A 21,568-nucleotide genomic window follows, 5' to 3' on the forward strand; every position below is an offset into this window, starting at 1 on the left:
CACCTTTCCATTAAGTATTCATTCTAAGTTTCTTAGTGTCTGATCAAGCTGGAGTAAATTGGAATAGTGATCACCCTCCTTACTGCTGCCCCTGCCCTCAAATCCTTGCTCCAGCGCTTCAGAAATACCCTGTACCTGGCATTCCTTGCCTCAAGAGCACCTGCTCCCCTTTCTCCAAACAAGGACTAGGTACATTATCAAGTTAGGAAAAAACTGACATTCAACATTCAAAAAACAAAGATCATGGGATCCGGTCCCATCAATTCATGGCAAATAGATGGGGAAACAATGGAAACAGTGGCAGACTTTATTTTCTTGGGGTCCAAAATCACTGCAGATGGTGACTGCAACCACAAAATTAAAAGACGCTTGCTCCTTGGAAGAAAAGCTATGACCAAATTAGACAGCAGAGACATCACTTTGCTGACAAAGGTTCATACAGTCAAAACCATGGTTTGTCCAGCAGTATGGATGGACATACTAGTATGTATGGATGTGAGAGTTGGACCATAAAGAAGACTGAGTGCCAAAAAAAAATGATGCTTTTGAACTGTGGTGCTGGAGAAGATTCTTGAGAGTCCCTTGGACAGCAAGGAGATCAAGGCAGTCGGTCCTAAAGGAAATCAACCCTGAATATTCATTGGAAGAACTGATACTGAAGCTAAAGCTCCAATACTTTGGCCACCTGATGCGAAGAGCTGACCAACTGGAAAAGACCTTGATGCTGGGAAAGACTGAGGGCAAGAGAAGGGGGCAAAAGAGGACAAGATGGTTGGATGGCATCACTGATTCAGTGGACATGAGTTTGAGCAAACTCAGGGAGATAGTGAAGGGCAGGGAAATCTGGTATGCTGTAATTCATGGGGTCGTAAAGAGTGGGACATGACTAAGCGACTGAACAACAGTATTCTCAAATTTAAACTTTCCCCCCAATCTCATTACTTCCCCCAAATTGCTTATTTAGCCAAACACCTTATACTGTGGGTATGCACTGCTAAGTATGTATGCTGAATGCTTAATAAGCAAAATTTCATTTTCTCTCAAGGCTGAAAGGGAAGTATGATACATAAACCTCATTCTTTTCTCCCATCCAGCAACATACATCTATCAGACACTCAAAGGTGATGATAACTTTAAAAAGTACAAACATGTTTTAAACTATTGCTGTGCTTAGTCGCTCGGTCGTGTCCGACTCCTTGCAATCCCATGGACTATAGCCCACCAGGCTCCTCTGTCCATGGGGATTCTCTAGGCAAGAATACTGGAGTGGGTTGCCATGCCTTCCTCCAGGGGATCTTCCCAACCCAGGGATTGAACCCAGGTCTCCCACATTGCAGGTGAATTCTTTACTGTCTGAGCCACCAGGGAAGCCCTTTAAACTACTGAGAACAGTCTATCCCCACCACTCATTTAATTTCCCACCACTCACTCCCTTGCCTCTCATCATACTGCAAGGCTGGTCCCTTCTCCAGTTACGGGAACGGAAGTGGTTGTGCTCTCTAGGGATTCTCCAAGGCATGGTGTTGAAGTTGGTTTCCAGGGAGTAGCACAGCTCAGTCAGGCCTCCACACCTAAGCCCTTGCACCAGAAGACCAGCCACAGTGAAACAGCTTAAGCGGGTGGCTGGTCTCATAGGAAGGCTGCTTCTTGTCCTCATCACAAGGTTTGTTTTGACATCTGCACTAGGACATGGCACCCACAGAGGACAAGAGGAAGCTGGCTTCCAGGCTATCAGAAGAGATTGAACAGGACTGTCAAGCACCTCTCCTGTGGCCCTGACTTTGAAGTCCTTGCCATCGAGCAGCAATGCCCCAGGACTTTGCTACCCAGCTTTCTTCACAACTGTCAACATGGCCTTCACATTATCAGCAGTATGGCCTTGAACCCAGTCAGGCCTCTCAGGGCTTTTTCCAGGGTTCCCTTCCAACTCACCACAGAACTCCCAGAGCAGGGAATGGAGCAGGCTACCTTTCCAAAGCTCAAGAACAAAGGCAGAGAAAGCCTTGTTCACGGTCTGGGGTCAGACCGTGAGTAGAGCTTCCTGCCTGATTTACTAAAGGGAAAACCTGGGTATCAGAAACAGGGGACCAATTGGCTTCTTGTTGGGCCCTGCTGGGAGAAAAATAAACTGAAGTAAGAAGGGACTGTAGGGCTGGGAAGTGGGTCGAGAGGCAACCAGGAAGTGTCAAGTTAAGGAGACGCATAGTTCAAGTGAAAACAAACTTTCTGGTCCAAACTCTCCCACCTTGGCTTCCCCCTGGGTGGCACTTCAGCCAAGACAGGAGGAGAGCTTCTGGTTTAGGTGTTCGCATCCTGTGAGATCTCCAGTTCACACGAACGTTTATTGAACACTCACTGCTGGCTGAGTCTTGGGGCAGGAGGTAGATCCAGTTCAGTGTGTAAGAGTTTAGCCAGGAGCCTGACTGGAAGCCCATGCTACAATGGTGGCTGTTTCTGAAACCTGCCCGCCAGGCCACCAGAGTCTGCATGCCCCAGAGACCTGTGAGCCAGACCCCGATCACCAGAGAGAGTGAAGGGGGAACATCAGCTCCTCCACCCTTATCTTGGGATTATCTGGGCTCCTTTACTGCAGCTATGAGAAATTCAAAAAGTTCACAGAAGCTCTCAACTCACAGAAAGCTAAGAGCTGAAGAGGTAACATCCGTGAGAGGGAAATCTAAAAGGTTGAAAAAGTAGTGATGTGAGGTCAGAGCAGGAAGACCAAGGGCTACTGACTGGGTGGGTATCTGAAAGGAAAAATGGTCTGGAGGTGGTGATGCCCCCAAGACAAGGATGATAGGAAACTGGTTCTGCATGTCATGGTCTCTCTTTGCCCAAGTACTGAGGAAGTCTGAAGGTTTCTGAAAATGACTCCTCAGGATGGGGGTTGGGAAGGGGAGAGGGTGAGACCTGAGGAAATAAGGACCCTCAGAGGAACCTCTTCAATTATATAGAGAGCAAGGGACTTCAGGCCCAAATATGTTCAATATGCTTTCTCCTCTTGAGTTATAACTCAAAACCACTGCACCAAAATAAACCACACTTGGCTCTCTGAAGGTAGAAACCAAACCCTGCTTTATAAGGCTGAGTAGCCATCATCAGCTTCTCTGCTGAGATATGAGGTGCCAGCCAGAGAACCTGTCTCACCTTCTCCCCCTCCCAACCACCCCTCCAGCCCGCCAAATACCCATCTTTACAATTCAACCACTTCAAAAAATACTCTGAGGAGGGGCAGAGTGGAGCGGGTAGGGGCTCAGGCTGGCCGGCCAGCCGGTTCCTGTGAGGTAGCTGACGCTGGTATGCCTGGGCAGGCAAGTGGAGAGAGGCCTGTCACAGGCTCACAGCAGCCAGGAGGGAGCCACCAGCTGACTGGGAGCTGGTGGAAGCAGACAGTCTTGAAGTCTGCCCAGAGTACTTGATCACAGGTAACAACTGGGTGGAGAGGCTGGGCTCTTTGCCGGTGTCCTCACTATCCTCTGAGGAACTAAGTTTCCTGGGAGGAGGGGAAAGGCCAGCTTGGGTCTTCTTCAGCTTAGGCATGGTCCCATCTTCAGACAGCGGTATATTTCGCTCGGTGGAGCCATGTTTTCTGAAGGGAACAGGAGGAAAGAAATGGCTGAGACTCTGTGTAACTGAGACTTTAACCCACAGTCTACTCCCTTTGGAGTCTAGAGCAGGCATTCACAGTATTCATTGCAGTGTAGCTGCTTCTGGGGATGAGTCTCAGCTTTACTGGGCATACCAAGAGCTGCCTGGAAGAGGAGGCTGTGACAGAGTATTCTGATAGTCCCACCAACCCTCAACTGGAGAATACTGATCTCATCAGAATCTGGGAAGAGAGGAAGGAAGGAAACTCCCTGAATTCACCCCCAACACCCTTCCCTTATCCAGGCAGCACTCACCTCAGCTTGACAGTCTCTGGCTTGGAGAAATCATTGAGTGTCGCATCAGCCTTTGGGACAGTCAGAACTGAGGCTGGGAGAGTCCACTGGAAGCAAAGGAAGCAATGAGGCCAAAAGGGCTAGGTCAAGATCAGGCGAGAGTGTCTGGGTCTTAGGCCTCTTTCCCAGCTCTACCTCGGAGTGACTAAAGGGCGACCCTGCCAGAATGGGCCCATGTTGGGGAGAGTAAGTCTTGGCCCCCTCCTGATTCAGACAAGAAGGTGAGGCTATAAAGCACTTTTGATCCTTGAAAGAAAGGCATCCAGGGAATCCCAAAGGCAGGTATCCCTTGAAAAGGAAGGGTCCTGAGACACAGAGGCCTGCGGAACCCTAGGAAGAAGTGAGAGGGTCTGGACCTGCACCCAACCCAGGCTGCACTCTTAGGGTGGGAGAGGGAGGGGCTGAAGCAGGGCCATCCCCTGTATCCTGGCAGCATCACTCACCACTGGAGCAGAATCAGAGATGGCTCCTGTGTGGAACCCTTTGTAGCACCAACTCCGAAGCAGATCTACTCCTAGGATGAGATTAACGAGGGTGGGACTCGAGAGGATGGAATTGGAATCAGACTTCCCTTGTGGTCCAGTGACTAAGAATCTGCCTGCTGATGCTGGGGACACAGGTTTGAACCCCAGTTTAGGAAGATCCCACATACTGTGGGACAACTAAGCCCATGCATCACAACTACTGAGCTGAGGCCCTAGAGCCTGCTTGTGGCAAAACTAGAGAAACTCCATCCACAGCAGTGAAGATCCCGTGTAGCCAAAATAATTAATAAGAGAGTCATCTTAAAAAAAAAAAAAAGGTGGAGTCAACTGGCCTATTCTTGCCACAGAGGCCTGTTTCTTGGTCTACTGGGATTTAATCTCTCATTAAACATGGCCTCCTGGGGGCAGGGAAGACACATCACCTTTGAGCTTGTTGCCATGGTACTTCTGTTCCCACTGGGTGGTGAGAATGTTGAAATATCGTGGCTGCTCAAAAAAGCGGAGATAGCGAGAAGAGATTCGAGATGGAAAAATGCGTTCGAATTGACCACGGCGGGAAAACTCATCCTCCATCTCGACTAGAACCCGAACATCATCTGGTGTCAGGACATCCAGCACAGATGCGTAGAAGTCCTACAGCCCAAGGACCGGGGTGGGGAAAGGGGGTGGTAAAGCACGTAAGCCAGAGGCAGAGAATGAAGAAACTGAGGGTGGGGAGCATGGCTTCAGGGTCCTAAGGCTCCAGGACTTTCCAAGGACTACTAGGGCAGGCTGGGATGGTTAGCTTTGGACCTCATCTATTCCCAAATCTACTGAGCTTATTCAGAGGATGAAGAGATTCTTGGCAGGGGTGAGGAGAGCCAGGGGGCACAGACATTAAATGATTTGTTGGATGAAGTCAAGATCAGAATCCAGCAACTCAGATCTGGCCACAGCTTTAAGTCTGCCATCCTTCCGTCTGACTCCCTTATCTGCTCTGAGAAAGTTAAGCCTTCCAGGAGCTCAGTGCCCCTCTGGGAAAGAAACCCAAAGGGTCAACAGCTCTACAAGAAGGGTGGACTGGTACAGTATTTTGCTAAGAACAGTGGTTGCTGAACACACACTAAAGGCCATTAGCTCTCTCCCCTAATTGCCATTTCCTTCTCCAGGGGATCTTCCTGACCCAGGGATCAAACCTGGGTCTCCAGCATTGTAGGCAGACGCTTTACCGTCTGAGCCACCAGGGGAGTCCTCTCTAGTGACAGAAATGCCAGCAAATTCCCGCACGTGGGGATGTAGGAAATCCTCCGAGAGGGATGAAGAGCTGTCTGCCTCGGGGCCCCACAGGTTTGACCAGAGAAGCTTTTTGCTGGCACTGGGGTAAAGGCAGGCTCCTACCTGATCAGGAATCTTCTGGGTCAGGTAATAGGCTTTCTTCATCTTCTGTGCAGTGAAGTACTCTGGGGCCATTCGACATCTGTCCCTGGGAGAGCTGGGCAGGCTAAGGCAAGGGGTGGGAAGGGGGCAAGGGGTAAGATCAGCAGCTTCACATCCTGAGGACATGTAGAGAGAAGGTTCAGCCCAGAAAGACACCCTCCTCAGGAGAAGACAAAGGAGGATGGACAGAAGTTTGTTATTGGAGTAGATCAGACTGCAATGCACTACACTCAAATACCCCAAGAGTCAAAGATCAAGCACCATGAAAGAACTAAAAAGGTACAAAGCATCCTCTTTAAGTTATATTTAAATGGAAAAAAAAAAAAAAAAGACCATGGAATAATCACTGTATATTTCAGTGTAGTTTTACTGAGTGAACACTTACTAAATACCCAGGTCGGCCCTACTGGCTGTGTGATCCTGGACAAGCTCCCTGGGTATCTTTTCTGTATACAGAGGAAATACCAACTAAATATTAGCTCCCTTTCCTCAAGTGTGGTTCTGAGTGCTTTGAGGGTATGGAGGAGAGTGCACACATTGAGCTGGTTTTATGAAGAGGCTGCCTTCAGCTAGGCTTGGATGGATGGGTAAGGTCAAAACAGGGAGGTCTTGCTGTGTGGAATTTCAGGAGGAAATTCCCACGAAATTCCTCCCACGAGCAGAGGAAGAGACACCATACGGGAACAATGAGAGGCAGCACACGATTCAGAGAGGAGACTGGACTAACTAATCGTTAAGGATCCTTCCAGCCCTGAGGTTCCATGAGTGATCCAGTTTGTCAGAGCACATGAGCTGGGAAGCAGAGTAAAGGGTGGGGTGCCTGGGACAAACTGGCTAGGGCCTTGACTGTTTGCTTGAGGAATTCAACCTTGAAGCTGGTTCCTAGGCCCTGTAGGGATTCCTTGGCAGGGGAGCAATTAACCAAACATGCCTGTAGGAACACTGACATGGCAGTGGTGTGTGGCTATATTGCAGTGGGAGATGGAGCAGCAAGGGAGACCAAGTAGGAGGGAACACCCAGACACCATCCCTTCCCAGAGTCAGACAAGCAAGGACGCTGACCTGGTGGTGGAGCTGCTGGAGCTGCTGGAGCTGGAAGCGATATCATCTGCATTAGGCAGAACAAAGCCTGCCAGGTTCAGAAGGTCACGGATCATCTGGCCTTTGATGCTGATGTCCAGCGGAGAGTTGGAGTGGAGGCTTTGGGGAAAGCATGCAAAGAGTGCTACAAGCAGACATTAAAACTGTTTCCAGTCCAACTGTTTCCAGACACTAAAACGGACATGTCCAAGTCAACACCAGCGGCATTTACATCCAAACTCATGACCATCGTGGGGGTCTTCCTGCCCCACAGATAGTGAATAACCTCACTCAGGGTGGTTCCTGACTGTGACTTTGGTTTGCTACAGGAAAAGCATGCAGTAGGTATCAAGTTTAAAAGAGCAACTTTTAACAGCCTGTCTCCAATATCAGAAAACCTTGAGATGATGGCAAGAACAAACAAACAGTAAACGGTAAACTAATTATGAAGAGATTTAGGGAAGGAAAGGTCTTCCCAAAGTCAGCAGAACTGGAGCAGAAATAAGATTGGGAGGACAGGGAAAGGCTACTATTGTGTGCCCTGAGAACACCTACCTGGGGGAGATGTTCACTTCCAGAACCCAGGGCTTGAGTTTCTCATCCAGCATGACATCGAAACCAAAGAGCTCGTGGCAGCTGTAAGGCCGCCGCACGTACATCTTCAGCAGGCTGGTCACATAGGGTTCTGACCTGGTCCCAGGGAGGATAAAGTATTCAGTTCGGCTCCTCCCAAAGACCCTGCCTAGAGCTGCCTAGGCCCAGGGAGTGGCTCAGAGATGGGAAAAAGGAAGCCACCCAAGAAAAGAAGTTCTAGAGATGCCTGTGACCTGGAGTCAGTTTCTGGGGAAGCAGTTCAGTAGAGCAGGATTTAAGTCTTCTCTATTCCTTCCTAAACCCTGTCCTCAGAAACGGAAACACAGCATGGTCTAGAATCTAGAGAAGAACAGAGTGGAGGCCCACGAGAAAAATAGGATTTGGTGGCAGGCCCCACACCCAGGGTGGCAGTGTGACTCACGAGATGATGGTTTTGACAACGACATCCTTTATCTTCTCCCAGATGGCATCACTGTTGACTCCCTTCTGGCTTAGGTAGCTCCATAAAGCCTTCAGTGCCCTGTGAGGCAGGGGAGAAGGGAGTATTTAGGGTTAGAATCTATGAATGATCAGCGAAGAGGAAGAAAAAGGAATAAGAGGCCCAAAGTTATCTTCTTCATATGTCTTCTTTTGATGTTTTGAATTAGGACAGAGAGGAGTTTGGATACAAACAAACCAATTCTGAATTGCCAAGTATTTATATAATCTCTGGGTCTTATATGACTCCTCCATTCACCACTCCCCTGAAACCTCCCCAAAACCCAGAACCCTGTATTCCTCCAGGCCTCCACTTGATGGGGACGCTGTCTGGGTACCATTTGTGGCCCTGGCAGGCTGTTTCATCTTCATTGGCCTGGTACTCGGCATTCTTTTTATTGACACTGTAGTTGGTCAGATGCATGAATTTGTTGCCAAGGCTCTTCATGGAAGGGGAATACCTGCAAGTGAGAGGAAAGGCAGAGGGGAGATGGAGATACAGCAGATGGATAATGGTCCAAACATTCTTCCAGATCCTGAGCAGGTAAGTGGACAGATCTCTGCGGATGCAAAAGAGTCAAAGAAGCATGTCTGCTGGTAAGGTTTCTAGAACACTACAGCTAAACTCATCTCCTATTTTATCCTACCTCAGTGCTGAGACAGATCCTCCCTGTTTAGTGAAGCAGAGAACCCCCTTATTTCCCATTCTGCATGTAATACTGTGATTTATAATAATAAACATGTATATATTGGACCCTGCCCCCACTCCCGGACACAGAGCTCCTGAAAGCTTTGTAGATTCCTAAGTGGTACAAGTATAAGGAGCATCTTTGTTCTCAGATTTGGCATTTTGACCCCAGTTCCTGACACAGAGCTGCTGAAACCCTTATAATTTCCTGGGTAATAGGAGCATATTTTGTTCTAACGAGGCAACACTGGGTGAGCTCCTGATGGCTCCTGGATGAGAGCCAGTTACTGGAAAGGCCAAGATATGATTAGATGCTTGGAATTTTCAGCTCCCCCGACCCAACTCCCATTATCTTAAAAAAGAGAGAAGGGCTGAAAATGGAGCTAATGATCAATCAAGGCTAAGTGCTGAAGCCTCTGTAAAAATTCCCCAAATATGACAGTTTCCAGGTAGGTGAACCTGTGGAGATGCTGGGAGAGCGGCCCACCCAGAGAGGGCATGGAAGCTTGGTGCCTCTTCTCACACACCTTGCCCTGTGCATCTCTTCCATCCCCCTGTTCCATATCCTTTATCACATCCATTTTTCATAAATCAATAAATATAAGCAGTGTTTTCTTGAGTTCTGTGAGCTGCTCTAAAAAATTAACCAAACTGATACCCCCAGCCTGGAGGAGGGGGTCATGGGAACCTCTGATTTACAGCCCCTTGGTGAGACACACAGGCAGCCATCCGCACTTGTGACTGGCATCACAGATGGTGGAGGGAGGGGCAGCCTGGTGAGACTCAGCCCTTGACCCATGGGATCTGATGATGTCCCCAGATAAACATGTCAGAATTGAGTTCAACTGTAGGACAGCCAGTTGGTGTTGTACAGAAATGCTTTGTGTGGGGAGAAAAAACCCCACCATCTGGTTACAGGTGGTGTCAGAAGTGTTTGATGTACAAGTAAAGCTGTCACACGGAAGAAAAGGAAGACAAGGTTTTCCCAAAGGCACGCCACCTTCTCCTTTGCTAACAAAAACTACCAAAACATTGGTTATTTTCCTGTTCGGTGTCCTCCAGCTGCCCTTCCTGGAGGGAAAGCAAATCCCCAAGGCTGTCAGGGCGCGCCCCCACCACCACCACATACTTGCAACTGGCAAAGCGGACGAGTCCATCTGAAAAGAGGTAAATCCGTAGAGGATCGTAGGAAGTGACGTAAACATAGATCCGCAGATCGAACTTGCTGCCACTGATGAGGTAGGGTTTGTGCAGATACCTACACAGAGAAAGGCCAGCTTCAGCGACAGGACAGATGAGACAGGGTTTGGTAGGTAACTGAGTCACGGCAAAAGCCAGCTAATGGTTCCCAGGATAAAGCCCTTTAAACAGTTGGCTGAGGAAGGTCGTTGGCTGGGTGGGCAAAGGACAAAAGAATGTGGTGAAAAGGGGCCCGCTGAGGCTGAGGCGGGGGGAAGTAGGGAGCAGGGTATCAGCTGGAGACGGGCTCACCTCTGTACCAGAAGGGGCCTCCGCTTGGGGAGCTGACTCCACTTGTGAATGACCTGGATGCCGATGCCTCGAGCGGACGCTGGCTAGAGGTCGAGTGGAGAGGAGAGGAGTTGTCTACCTGGCCCGATACTCTGGCGCTCCCACTCTCGGGCCCTGCCTGCTGCCCACCAGGACCACTCACTGGTTTAACAATCCACTTCTGGCGGCTGCTGCTCTCCCAGGCTTTGCGCAGGAGCTTGGCGTCCTGGGGCAGGATGAAGGACTGGGGGAAGAAACTGAACTCCTTCTTGCCAAAGCGGCTCTGCATGCGGGACAGGTTCCGCCACAGTCGGTCCTTGCGCCCAATCTGGAATGAACCTGGGAAGTGGTTTAGCTGCAGAGGGGACAGAGGGTGGGAGCAGGGAGAGACAGGGCCATGTGAGACGACGAGGAAGACAGCAAGACTCACTACACCATTCCAACATTCTAAGCTCCTGTTCCATCTGATTGTCACTGTCTAAAGGTCCCTAAGTATCCCGTGCTGAGCATCCACCAAAAAAAATAATTCAAACACAAACACAACACAACACAATGCAGTGCCCTTTAGGAGTCAATAGTTCACGATGTAAAAGAGTAACTAAGACATACATAACATTCACCATAAAAAGTAAAGAAAAACCTAAGTCTTTTTCCATGCCTCTAGGACGAGACAGAAAAGCACCTGGCTTTCCTGAGGAAAAGGGACTATACATTCCAAATGAGACCTCTTTACACATATTCAGCTTGGAGGAACAGAGGCAATGTGCAGTGGTTAGTGGAAAAACATGGTAAACTGAAAACAGACACTGCGTCTCGAGATACACCAGAGGAAAAGTGTCTTAGATGCTTTATCTGTCCAAAACACTGTAGCTGACCTACTAGGTGTGCATGATCCACTGGGGGCTCACACAGCACCCACCTCCCATACTTTCTCCACCCTCTGAGCCCTCCTGACTTCTCTATGGTCATCCTCCTCTTCCCTACTTCTACTACCAACCTTCTCCTGCCCAAGTCCAGGGGAAGAGCAGCTCAGAAAAGGCCCCTACCTTCTGATGCTCCTGAATGGATCGGAAACTAGGAGACTTCATGTGGTGACCCCAGCAGCCCAGCCAGTCATCATTCCCTGTAGAAGGCACATCAGGAAGTCAGTCTTGCTAGCAGCTCGGTCCCTGGGACAGAGAGTGGCTCAGAGGCCCCAGAACTACCACCAGAGCCTGGGCAGAGCTCTCAGCCCCTGTTTTCTAAGAGTTGCCATGGAGCTGTCCTACATGAGGCCCTGGGGTCAGGAATAGAACAATGGCCCTTTGTCTTCCAATTTTGAGGAACAGGCTCCAGGCAGAGGGATTTCAGACCTATGTCCTCTTATGAAGTTAGAAACTTCAGGACAGGATCCTCACATAGCGGGAGCTAATCGAGGGGTTCCCTCCTGTCCAGAGCCCATCTGCTGGGGCAGAGGACAGGCTTGAAGTAAGGCAAGTGACTCACTCTTGCTGATCTTGAAGTGGGAACGTCCGATGGTCTGCTTGACAATGTTGGGGGTCACTGTGCTCATCTTCCACCGGAGCAGCTTCCTCTGCTCCCAGGGAAGTTTCTCCACTGGGGAAAACAGGGATGGGGGAGGGGTGTGGAGAAGAGCAGGAGAATCATGGTGAGTAGAGCTAAGAGGTGGCACTGTTGCTCAACATTCCCTGTAGCAAGTCAGTAAGTATTATTCCAGGTCAGAGTTTCAAAGGAGCGCACTTTGGGGAAGAAAGGGGACTGCACAGGAATGAGGAACACAGAGAGGGGAGGAGGATGAAAAGGGGAGAGACAAGGTTAGAGGTCAAGAGTGAAGCGTAAGATTACGGGGCCGAGAGGGTCAGCTAAAGGATGGACAAGATAAAGATCCCCTCATCAGACTGGTGGACCAGGTGGGTAACCAAACACCAACACAGCCATTCTGGAAAGCCCCTTCTACCCTACCGCCAGCTTCACTAGCATCCTTCTCCTGGGGGCCATTCCAGGTAGACACACGGCCAGGTTTACCTCTCTCGTCTGGAGTGCCAAAATAGATGGTGGGGGGCACGTTGGGAAAGAGACTGTAGATGAGGGCTGGTCGAACAACTTTCTCATTGGAAAGGGGTTTGGTCAGAAACTCCATGCAGTTCCTAAGATGAAAAACAGCCATGCGGTAGAGAAAGGCAAAGCCACAACCTTGAGTGCTGTTACTATTACACATCATTTCTTTCAGGGTGCTATCTTTTACACTGCGATTCTACAGAGACAAGTGCTCAATAATTGCTTTGCAAATATTAATCCATGCTAAGGTTAACCTATACACAATCACACCATAAATGTCACTTAAAGACAAAGTTTTCCAATACTTCATTCTATGATACAACTAAAATTTCCTGTGACAAGCTATAGGCTGGGGAAGTCCCTGAAAAGAGTAGCTCTGAGAGCAAGTAAGGAGTTTAACTGGATGTCAGTAGAGGAATATGCTACGCTAAGACAAAGAGAACTAGATGAGAAGAGAAAAAGAATGATATGGATAAATAAAGAGGAGGAAAAGCAGAAAAGACAGAAAGAACTAAGAAGAGGGAAAGAGGTTTTTAAAAAGAAAAAGGGAAAAAGCAACAGAAAGAAAAGCATCAGTGCTACTTCTAACTCATTTTATATTTATCTGAAGATACATGGATGATTAATGCTCTTCTCTGTTTTGAAAACAGAGACATCAGACATTCGTGACATCAGATTTTTACGTAATAGTGTGGTAGTAAGACAGGTCTGGAAATCTGGAGCAGTGGGCCATGGGGTCACTGTTATTCCAATGACGTCCTGATCAAGGCTAGCTCCAGGAGTCTCAAAACAGGAAGACCTAGACTATCTACTGGGTATAAGCGGACAGACCCGACAATTTCTTCAGATGACACTGAAAATGGAAAGGGTAATTATGACCCTCTACATCAGGCTGGTGTGATCCACAAATGTTTATTATTTAAGATTAATCTTCAGTTTATAAAGAGATACTCTGTTATTTTTTAGCACAACAGAAATAGGCACTGTATATAAAACACCTCAGTGTTTCAAACCTGAGAAATTTTTAATGAATTTTATTGAGCTGAGTTAAATATTAATTTCAATTAATTAAATATATCCAATTAATTCAACTCTATTCCTCATTTCCAAAAATTTTTAAAGACTTTCCATTTACTGAATATTAGAATTTAAGATTGTTGAAAATCAAAAACAATGAGTTCACATTTAAAAACACAGACAAGACAGGAATGTAAAATGGTATAGCCTGGAAAATAGCTTTGGCAGTTTCTTAAAAAATTAAACATGCAATTACCATAGAACCCAGCATTTATCTGAGAGACATGAAGACTTAAGGTTCATTCAAAAATATGTACACAATGAGCAGCTTTATCTGTATAGTCAAAAACTGGAAAAAAAAATATCCTTCAGAAGGTGGCTGGTTAAAAAACTGTGGTCCATGCATATCATGGGCCACTACTCAGCAATATAAAGGAATGAACTATGGATACGTGAAACAACTTGGTTGAATCTGTAGAGAATATGCTGAGTGAAAAAGGCCAATCGCAAAAGGCTACATATGGCTATCATTCCATTTGTATAACATTCCTGGAACAACAAAACTATTGGTTATGAAGGGTTAAGAAGGGGATGAGAGTAGGAGGGAAGTAGGCGCGGGTCTCAGGGCAACAGGAGTCATTCTTGCAGTGACAGAAATGTTCACATCTTCACTAACATTAATGTTTTGGTTACATTATATCGTACTATAGTTGTGTAAGATGTTACCATGGGGGAAACTTGGTAAAGAATTCAGGGAATCTCTGTATTATTTCTTAAAACTGAATGAAAATCTATAAATGTCTCAAAATCAAAAGTTTAATTTAAAAAAAAGAAAAGAAAATCTTTGTTAGCTGCCTCTCAAGAGTACTGAACTTAACCTCAAAAGGCATGACTTTTGGTCTAGCAGTGCTAAAAACCTTGACCTTGCAAACAGTTAATTAATTTCCCTGTTCCTCAATTTTCATATCTGAAAAAACAGAGGCTGAACTTGACCAATGCCATCTCTAAATTCACATGATTCTTAGAAAAAGAATGGAAATGTAATATACTATTGCTGGACAGAGGAAACTGGTAGTATTTTCAATGATTTTTCTGTGACTGCAAAATTTTCTATACTAAATAAATAAATCTTTCATAATTGGGAAAAAATAAGATTTCAGCAATCCAAAAAGATGCCTGATTTTAGTCAAAATGTAAAGTGGTTTAGAATTCTTCAACCTCCATTTGCTTGACCTCATGTTTTAAGCCTCATATAGACTGTACATTTGGTAGAAATTAATTAATGAACATAGAATTAACAAACACCTTTTGTGAATTTTATCTTAAAAATCAGAAGGGTTAAACAAAGGGCTGTGCAGCTGTCTTGAACTAGGCCTGAAGACAAACCTAGATCACCCTTAAGTGTGGAAAAGAGGCTCCAAGTCAATTAAACGTTAAATGTGTTTCTCTTTGAGCGAGTGGAAGTCCTTGGTCAACATCGAATATATACGGCCAGGAGTAGATTTGCTTATCTGAAAGAGCAATGGGTTAGGCTTAAAGTAACAGAATTTATGCACCAGATTCAGGATACCTATGACAGGATTTCTACCAATCTTCACAGAAAGTCCCTATTCTGTCTCTCCATTTTCTAAACAACTCTCTCCACCTCGCTGGTTTGGAACTCTAAAACTGGTACAGCTGCAGACACCATCACATTCAGAGGTGCAGCCTGCCTCATCCATACTAATCTTAGATGAGACTAACTCTTCCTCTTAGCTTCATCTAAGGCAGAGCTGACACAAAGGAAAGCAACCAGAGTTTGGCTACTCCACATGCTAGGCAAGCCTTGACATGTATGACCAGATTAGAATTAAAATTAGAATAGGAACTTTTTTTTTTTTTACACTTTCAGTAGAAGTTATTTTTTAAAAGAAAAAAACTTTAATGGTTGGTACTTCGTGAGGGTTCTTTTTAATATCTAAAAATAATTAATGAAGATAAGAGCCTCATATTGAGACAAGGTTGAAAGTGATTAAGGGAACAAGGAAGATTATACTGAAGAATGTTAACTTTCTACCCAGAGAGGTGGTCTATATGATCTGTAAGCAAGTTCTAAAACTCTTTAGCATAAAGACAAGTCCTCGTTTACAGTAATTTCCTCTCAGCCCTGTGTTCCTTCCTCCCCCTGACTCCACATCTCAGTTATGCACCATTCTACAATTATCTGTTCTACAAAAGAAGGGTCTACATTAAGAGATGGACTTCTTGGTTTCCTAGGTAGAATCCATGAAGGGCAGTCAATAAAATACTCTAGATTATAGCCAGAAAATTTTAAATTCAATTTACTACTAAGGTCAACTTTAGTCTTATAAAACCAACTTCCAAAGGGAGCAAAAGAGCACTGAAAAAAAGCTCCAATTAGTGATATTATCTATCTCAGAACTGTTTCTGACTTTGGGACACATTTAAAATCCAAGGTAGCAACTCAAACACTGTCTCCTAGTGAAATTAGTTATTAATTTTCTAACTACTTCTTGAGATTATTTGCTTTTTACTTGAACAATTTCTTGGAGCCTAAAGACTAAATCACAGTACAAGAAACATGGTACTGATTTTAAGCTCAGCTGATAAAATACACTTCTGTTCCCTCCCACTGATTCCTGTTTGAAAACTAAAGTCCTAACTAAAAATTTGGCCAAAGTGAGTTAGGGTTAACAGGGCCATTAATTAATAACTTGGGTGATTCATCCCTTTATAATCCTCAAGAGATGGTAAATGAGCGTCTGCCAACAACCTACACAGTTAGGACTCACCGAGAGATCACTGCTACCGACTCGCTGGGAGAGACAGCACTGCATGAGGAGCACTCTGAGTCTCCTAGAGGGAAGAACAGAGAAGGCCCAGGTGGGAGAGGCTGCCACTCAGTCACCAAGCCCAGGTGGCCCTTCCTCGGACATCCTGGCTCAGCCTTCTCGAAGAGCCACAAGCACCTATTGCTGCCTTGCACCGCCTGCCCTGAGCTCAACAGTCGCAGGGAGAAGGCAAGACTCGGGGGACAGGGAACTAGAGAACAAGGCCCCCCAAAGCCACTCCTGCCCTCAGGCCCCCAAGGCAAAAGCCCCCCTTCCCGAGCGGTGGTGGCCAATTCCCAGTCGGAGGCGAGAGAGTCCTCTACGCACCCTCCTCCTCTTCGTTCCCATCCTGGCTGCAGCAGTCTTCCAAACCATCGAGGAGCTCTTCTTCCAGATCTTCAGTTTCAACCGGGTCTAGCTGGAGGTCGGTAGCTGAACTGTAAGAAAGAATCATGCCCCCAGCCCCGCCAGCTCCATAAGAGAGGCCACGCTGGATTCTCCTTGCTTCATCATTTCCCAGTGTTCATCTCTTCCCTAGTCACCAGTCTGCTGGCCCTTGCCTGGGCCTTACAACCCACTCCTCTTGCTCTCAGAGCTTCGGCCTGGCCACAGTTCCACCCCACATCTCCGACTCCGCAGAGAGGTACTCTGCCTTCCATCTTCCTTGAAGTTCCTCACAGCATATAAATACAAAGTTCTGAATATAAAACACCATCAGTCAATGTGTGGGAACAGACATCAAAGGTCCCTGGACCTCTCTCTAGGAATTCAGAAAGGGCCTTGGTGGACCATGGTTCCAGAGAAATAACAAGGCACAAGAGGCCAATTAAGTGTGTGTCCTAACTCTGAAACAGCTAGCTGTCATACCAGGAATGACTGAGAACATGATTTGGTTTGGAATTAAGTAGAGAAATCAGAGTCCCCAACACATGATGTTTGAAATTCTTATTTTTCCCTGGTTATAACCTAAAGCAGGACTTAGCAATTTCTTCCTCTAAAGGACCAGACAGTAAATATTTTCAGTTTTGTGGGTCGTTCAGTCTGTTGCAACTATGCAACTCTATCATTAAAACATGAAAGCAGCCATAGACAGTAGTAAATGAAAAAAGCTGCATTTCAATAAAGCCTTATTTACAAAAGCAGACAGAGGGCAAGATTTGGCCTGAAAGGTGTAGCTTACCAAAGTGAAAACCAACATTCCAGGGCACTTAAAAACCAACCTTCAGAGACACAGGGTCAGTGTCACCATCTGTGTATACATTCTACTACTTTAAATGAACCACTTTCTTCAACTTACCCAATAGTCCTAGGAGGTGAGTTCAGCTCCCTGGCTTCCTTAGGCCCTTCTCTCCCAAGCTTGCCCAGATGGATGGAAGAGAGGCGGGTGGCCACCTCGGCTACACCAAGGGGCTGAGGTGGAGAAGGTGGAACTGGAGTCTTGTCTTCTCCAAGAAGTGGGGAGTCGATCACAGATCCACAGGCAGGGCTATAGCTGAGCCCGTTGGTATGTGAGGCAAGGAGGTGAATGCTGATGCGTTTGGTACAGAAGACTGCACTGTCCAAGCCCCCGGGGTCCGAGACTGCAGGGAGGACCCTGTTGTCTGCTCTAGTGTCCTCCTGAGGGACCTGCTGGCTGGCCACAGGAGGTTTCCACCGCCTGTTCTGGTTGAGGAGATCCCACTGCAAGCTGGGGTTCATCAAGTAACTCTGTTCAAAATGGTAGCCTTGCCTTGGTTTCTTCTCAAGGCCTCTTGCAGTCAGCTTCCTCACAGCCTCAGTGAACCGAACCTCCTTAGTCAGAGTATGGGAAACAGGGTCACCATCCAGGCCATAGGGATGCAACTCAGTCCTGGTGACTAAGTTACTCTGGCTGTAGAGGGAAGAGGCAACACTGGTGGTGGAGGTGTCCAAAGAGCTGGGGGTAGACAGCGTGCTGTGGGGAGGGACGTTGTCTAGGGCAGGGCCACTGCTCTTGGGTGCCTTGTGCTCAACAGGCTGGAACGCACAGTCTCCGGTGCCCCCTGAGTGATGCCAGGAGATGAGCTGGACCTTGGGTGAGGATACTGGCTTCAGGCCCTGTGTGGCCTGCGATAAAGGCACTTTAGTGCTATTTGGCCGCATGAAGGAGTTGTTGTTCAGCATGGGTTTGTAGGAAGAGGAAAAAGAAGAGAGTGGAGACGGGGTCTTCCCTGAGATGGCAGAGGCCAGGCTCCTCCCTGAAGGACTTTCCCCGGCCGCTCCCAGTGAGGAGTATGGTTCCGTGGATGAGGATGCCATGGGGATGACCTTGGAAGACGTGGCCTTGTTGGCAATGAGTCTGACAGGGAGCCTCTTTTGAGCGAGAGAGAAAGGTCTTTTCTCTGACGAGCCTGAACGCAAGCAGAAAGACTCCAGTTGCTGGTATGCTTTGTGCCTGTGGTTGGAGCGGCGGTACAGCAAGGTGCTGCTGAACAGGTCTGGGAGGGACTGCAGGTAACAGCAGTTGCTGTGGCCCGCAATGACAGCCGTGGTCCTGGAGCTACATAGAGTGCTGGGGCAAAAGAAGTAGGCTGGCTGCGGGGGTGCACCCAAGAGGCCTGGGCCCAACCCTGCTGACAGTGTCCCCACGTGTTTCTTCTCCAGCCGCCAGATTGGCTTCACCTGCTGATGAGCCTGAGCCCAGACTTTGCCCTCGGAGGGCTTCTCAGGTGACGGGGTGGGCGCTGTGCCTGAGGGCCCACTCTGCCTAAAGTTGTGTCCCCGGCGGAGGCCGATTTCGTAGTGCTCTGTTCTTGCTGAGGCCATGAGGAGCCCACATCACGGCCACATGGCCTCATGGCCCGCCTCAGGTGGGGTGCCAGGTGCCTCCAGCAGTAGCAGCTGCATCCTTGAAGTCCGTCAGCCTGAAGGGGAGAGAGACAACTGGGAATGTTCCAGTCCCAGGAGGACACATACAAGGCTACAGAGGTACCCCGGGCAAGGAAGAGCCCTACTTTAGCACTTCTTGGGCAACCAGTCTCAGTCAACATTTGGGGCCCTGGGGAAAAAACACTAGGTTTCGAGGGTGTTCTCCGTGGACTTCCTGCTGCCCTCATGCCATCAGAGCTGGCTTCATCAAGGACTGGGATGTTAGGGTGCCACAGGGTGAAATCTGTTCACATGCTCCCATTCTCTCACTCAGAGAGCTCTTTCCTCTTTCTCCAAAGAAAAATTCACACCTTTCTGCCTCATCGTCCACAAGTTTACATGAGTGGCTTCCTTCCATGACCTGACACCCGTGCGCCTAGGAATAAGGCAAGCCTGGGTGTTGCAGAGAAGTCAGCCAACACCTTCCTCCTCATCAACCAATTCTGAATGCTCAAAGATCATGTGAGAAGCAGATTTTACATGTACTGCTCCCTCACCAATTCTCAAGCTGCACCTGATGTGGTCTGCTTTCCACAGACTAAGTGAGACAAGTTCAGACAAGAGCCGGGATTTCTCCTGTTGACCTCTGGGGTGCGTTCTGTAGCTGAGACAGTAATTTCATCTCTTCAAGAGGCTAGCCAACTATACAGGCTTAAATTTCAACCAATGTGTTGGAAAAGAGAAGAAACAAGATGGAATTAGACATCAACATTCTTTTTACTTAAAGTGATTTTATTTCCAGCAGCCACACTGGGACAGGAGAGGTCCAGGAGTAGAATACAGATGCAAGAAGAGGATTATTATTATTATTCCAAATCCCAGGCTTCAGTCTGGGCTCATCTTGGGGAGAGAGAGCCTGTCTCTTGCATTTTCTCATTCAATCTTTCCTCTAAAGCAAAACCTCTGAACCAGTCTGTAGCTCTGGGTACCAAACAGTCAATTTTGCATGGTCATTTGATTTCTAAATCAAAAATATTCTGCAATTTTTTACACCTGCGGGGAAGGGTGAGCCTGCTTTTATGACAGCATCCAGGGGAGAAACACAAGACTCTTCTATAAGAAGTCATTCATCAAAAAAAAAAAAAAAAAGAAGTCATTCATCTGGGATAATTCTGAATGAAATGCTGGCATCTTAATCAAGTATTTTCACAGTGGCTAAAGGGAAGGAAATAGCAGAGAATTTTCTTGCTCAAGTTTTATTTAAGACACAGATGACAATGGGGAGAGGGCTTTGTATTTTGATAGGAGAACAATGGCCAAGGAAGACTCTCATTCCTGCCTATAGCTGCAGGAACTGCTGCTGTTTTCCACCAACAAAAAGCCTGCAAAAGCCACGTGATGTCGCCCTCTTTTCCTGCAAAGACTGACCTGTGTGGGAGTTCTTCTCAAGAGGAGTACCAAAAAATCACTGCCACTATTCAAAATGATAGTGGGTGAAAAACAGCATCACAGCTAAAACCAGATTTGATGCCAGTAAACACAAACTTAAGGTAACAGAAAATGGACTTCCACCAAGTCCAAACTACGGAAATACTGTGCAGGGCACAGCTACACTCTGCACACTTATGCGAGACAACCACAAACAAAGGGAGGGGTCAGACCCTGCCAGTGATTTTATAAGACCACACAGCTGAGTGTGTGTCATGTACACACAACAGGGTCACGTTCCAACTCACGCAGTCATCTTTTGGGAATCCACATCTCTCCCCACCGATGAGGCACAACAGGTTCATCAAAGTGATGGCGGAAAGGGATAAGGAAACGAGATTTCAGGCTGCCGCCCCTTGAATGTCACCTGACAAGTGGCTTCTCGTGTGCATCCTGCCATCTCAGACCTTCAGGTCTCTACAAGTTGTCACTCCCTAGTGTGTGTGCAGGCGGTGAGGGGGACAGTTGTCTTCACCCAGCCCTGAGGTGGTGTGCGGTGGGGTCCGTGGCTATGAGGGAAAGCAGGCTTGGCTACGGTGCAGATGAGGACGTGGTGGTGGGCTCCTGGGTGCCCTAGAGCCCTTTCCTTCTTGTCTACCAGACTTAAAAATACACAGCTCAAAGGCTGTGTCACCTTCTCCAGGTAGCCTTTCTGGACTCCCCAATTCAAATAGGATGCCTCATCTCTGTGCTGGCCACCATTGTAGTCTCTGTGACACTGAACTTTAATAAGGACTACTCATCTGACTAGGAGCAAGGAGCATGTTGTTCCCAGTACAGGGTCTCACCCACAGTAAGTGCTCAATATTCTGTTGACTGGATAAACTGGAAAGTAAAAAATACAGCAAATAAAGGGGAAATACACTAGCACTTCTCCAAAAGAAGACTCTTGAGAGTCTCCTGGGCAGCAAGGAGATACAACCAGTCAATCCTAAAGGAAATCAGTCCTGAATATTCATTGGAAGGACTAATGCTGAATCGGAAATTCCAGTTCTTTGGCCATCTGATGCAAAGAACTGACTCACTGGAAAAAGACCCTGATGCTGGGAAAGACTGAAGGTGGGAAGAGAAGGGGATGACAGAGGATGAGATGATTGGATGGCATCACTGACTCGATGGACATAAGTTTGAGTAAGCTCTGGGAGTTGGTGATGGACA

General features: G+C 47.3%; 1 protein-coding gene across 2 annotated transcripts in view; it reads right to left on the reverse strand.

The window, feature by feature from the left end:
• Positions 1–287: 287 nt before the first annotated feature.
• The window catches only part of TTLL4 (tubulin tyrosine ligase like 4), a 39,459-nt gene continuing 18,178 nt past the window's right edge, over positions 288–21,568 (reverse strand). Inside the window, exons 2-19 of one of the 2 annotated variants that reach the window (XM_055397599.2) lie at positions 17,394–18,978; positions 16,424–16,533; positions 16,058–16,121; positions 12,216–12,337; positions 11,676–11,786; positions 11,237–11,313; positions 10,354–10,545; positions 10,173–10,255; positions 9,811–9,939; positions 8,332–8,454; positions 7,938–8,036; positions 7,478–7,612; positions 6,905–7,042; positions 5,804–5,906; positions 4,849–5,059; positions 4,385–4,455; positions 3,903–3,988; positions 288–3,589 (exon numbers count right to left, since the gene is read on the reverse strand). In XM_055397599.2, the coding sequence (XP_055253574.2) occupies positions 3,331–3,589; positions 3,903–3,988; positions 4,385–4,455; positions 4,849–5,059; positions 5,804–5,906; positions 6,905–7,042; positions 7,478–7,612; positions 7,938–8,036; positions 8,332–8,454; positions 9,811–9,939; positions 10,173–10,255; positions 10,354–10,545; positions 11,237–11,313; positions 11,676–11,786; positions 12,216–12,337; positions 16,058–16,121; positions 16,424–16,533; positions 17,394–18,880 (3,600 nt within the window). In that variant the 5' untranslated portion in view covers positions 18,881–18,978 and the 3' untranslated portion in view covers positions 288–3,330. Of the gene's footprint in view, positions 3,590–3,902; positions 3,989–4,384; positions 4,549–4,848; positions 5,060–5,803; positions 5,907–6,904; positions 7,043–7,477; positions 7,613–7,937; positions 8,037–8,331; positions 8,455–9,810; positions 9,940–10,172; positions 10,256–10,353; positions 10,546–11,236; positions 11,314–11,675; positions 11,787–12,215; positions 12,338–16,057; positions 16,122–16,423; positions 16,534–17,393; positions 18,979–21,568 lie in introns of both variants that reach the window. The other variant, XM_055397598.2, reaches the window with a different exon arrangement.

Source organism: Moschus berezovskii, chromosome 2, assembly GCF_049115385.1.
Source record: "Moschus berezovskii isolate FMDL1 chromosome 2, NW_MosBer_1.0, whole genome shotgun sequence".
Taxonomy (NCBI): domain Eukaryota; kingdom Metazoa; phylum Chordata; class Mammalia; order Artiodactyla; family Moschidae; genus Moschus; species Moschus berezovskii.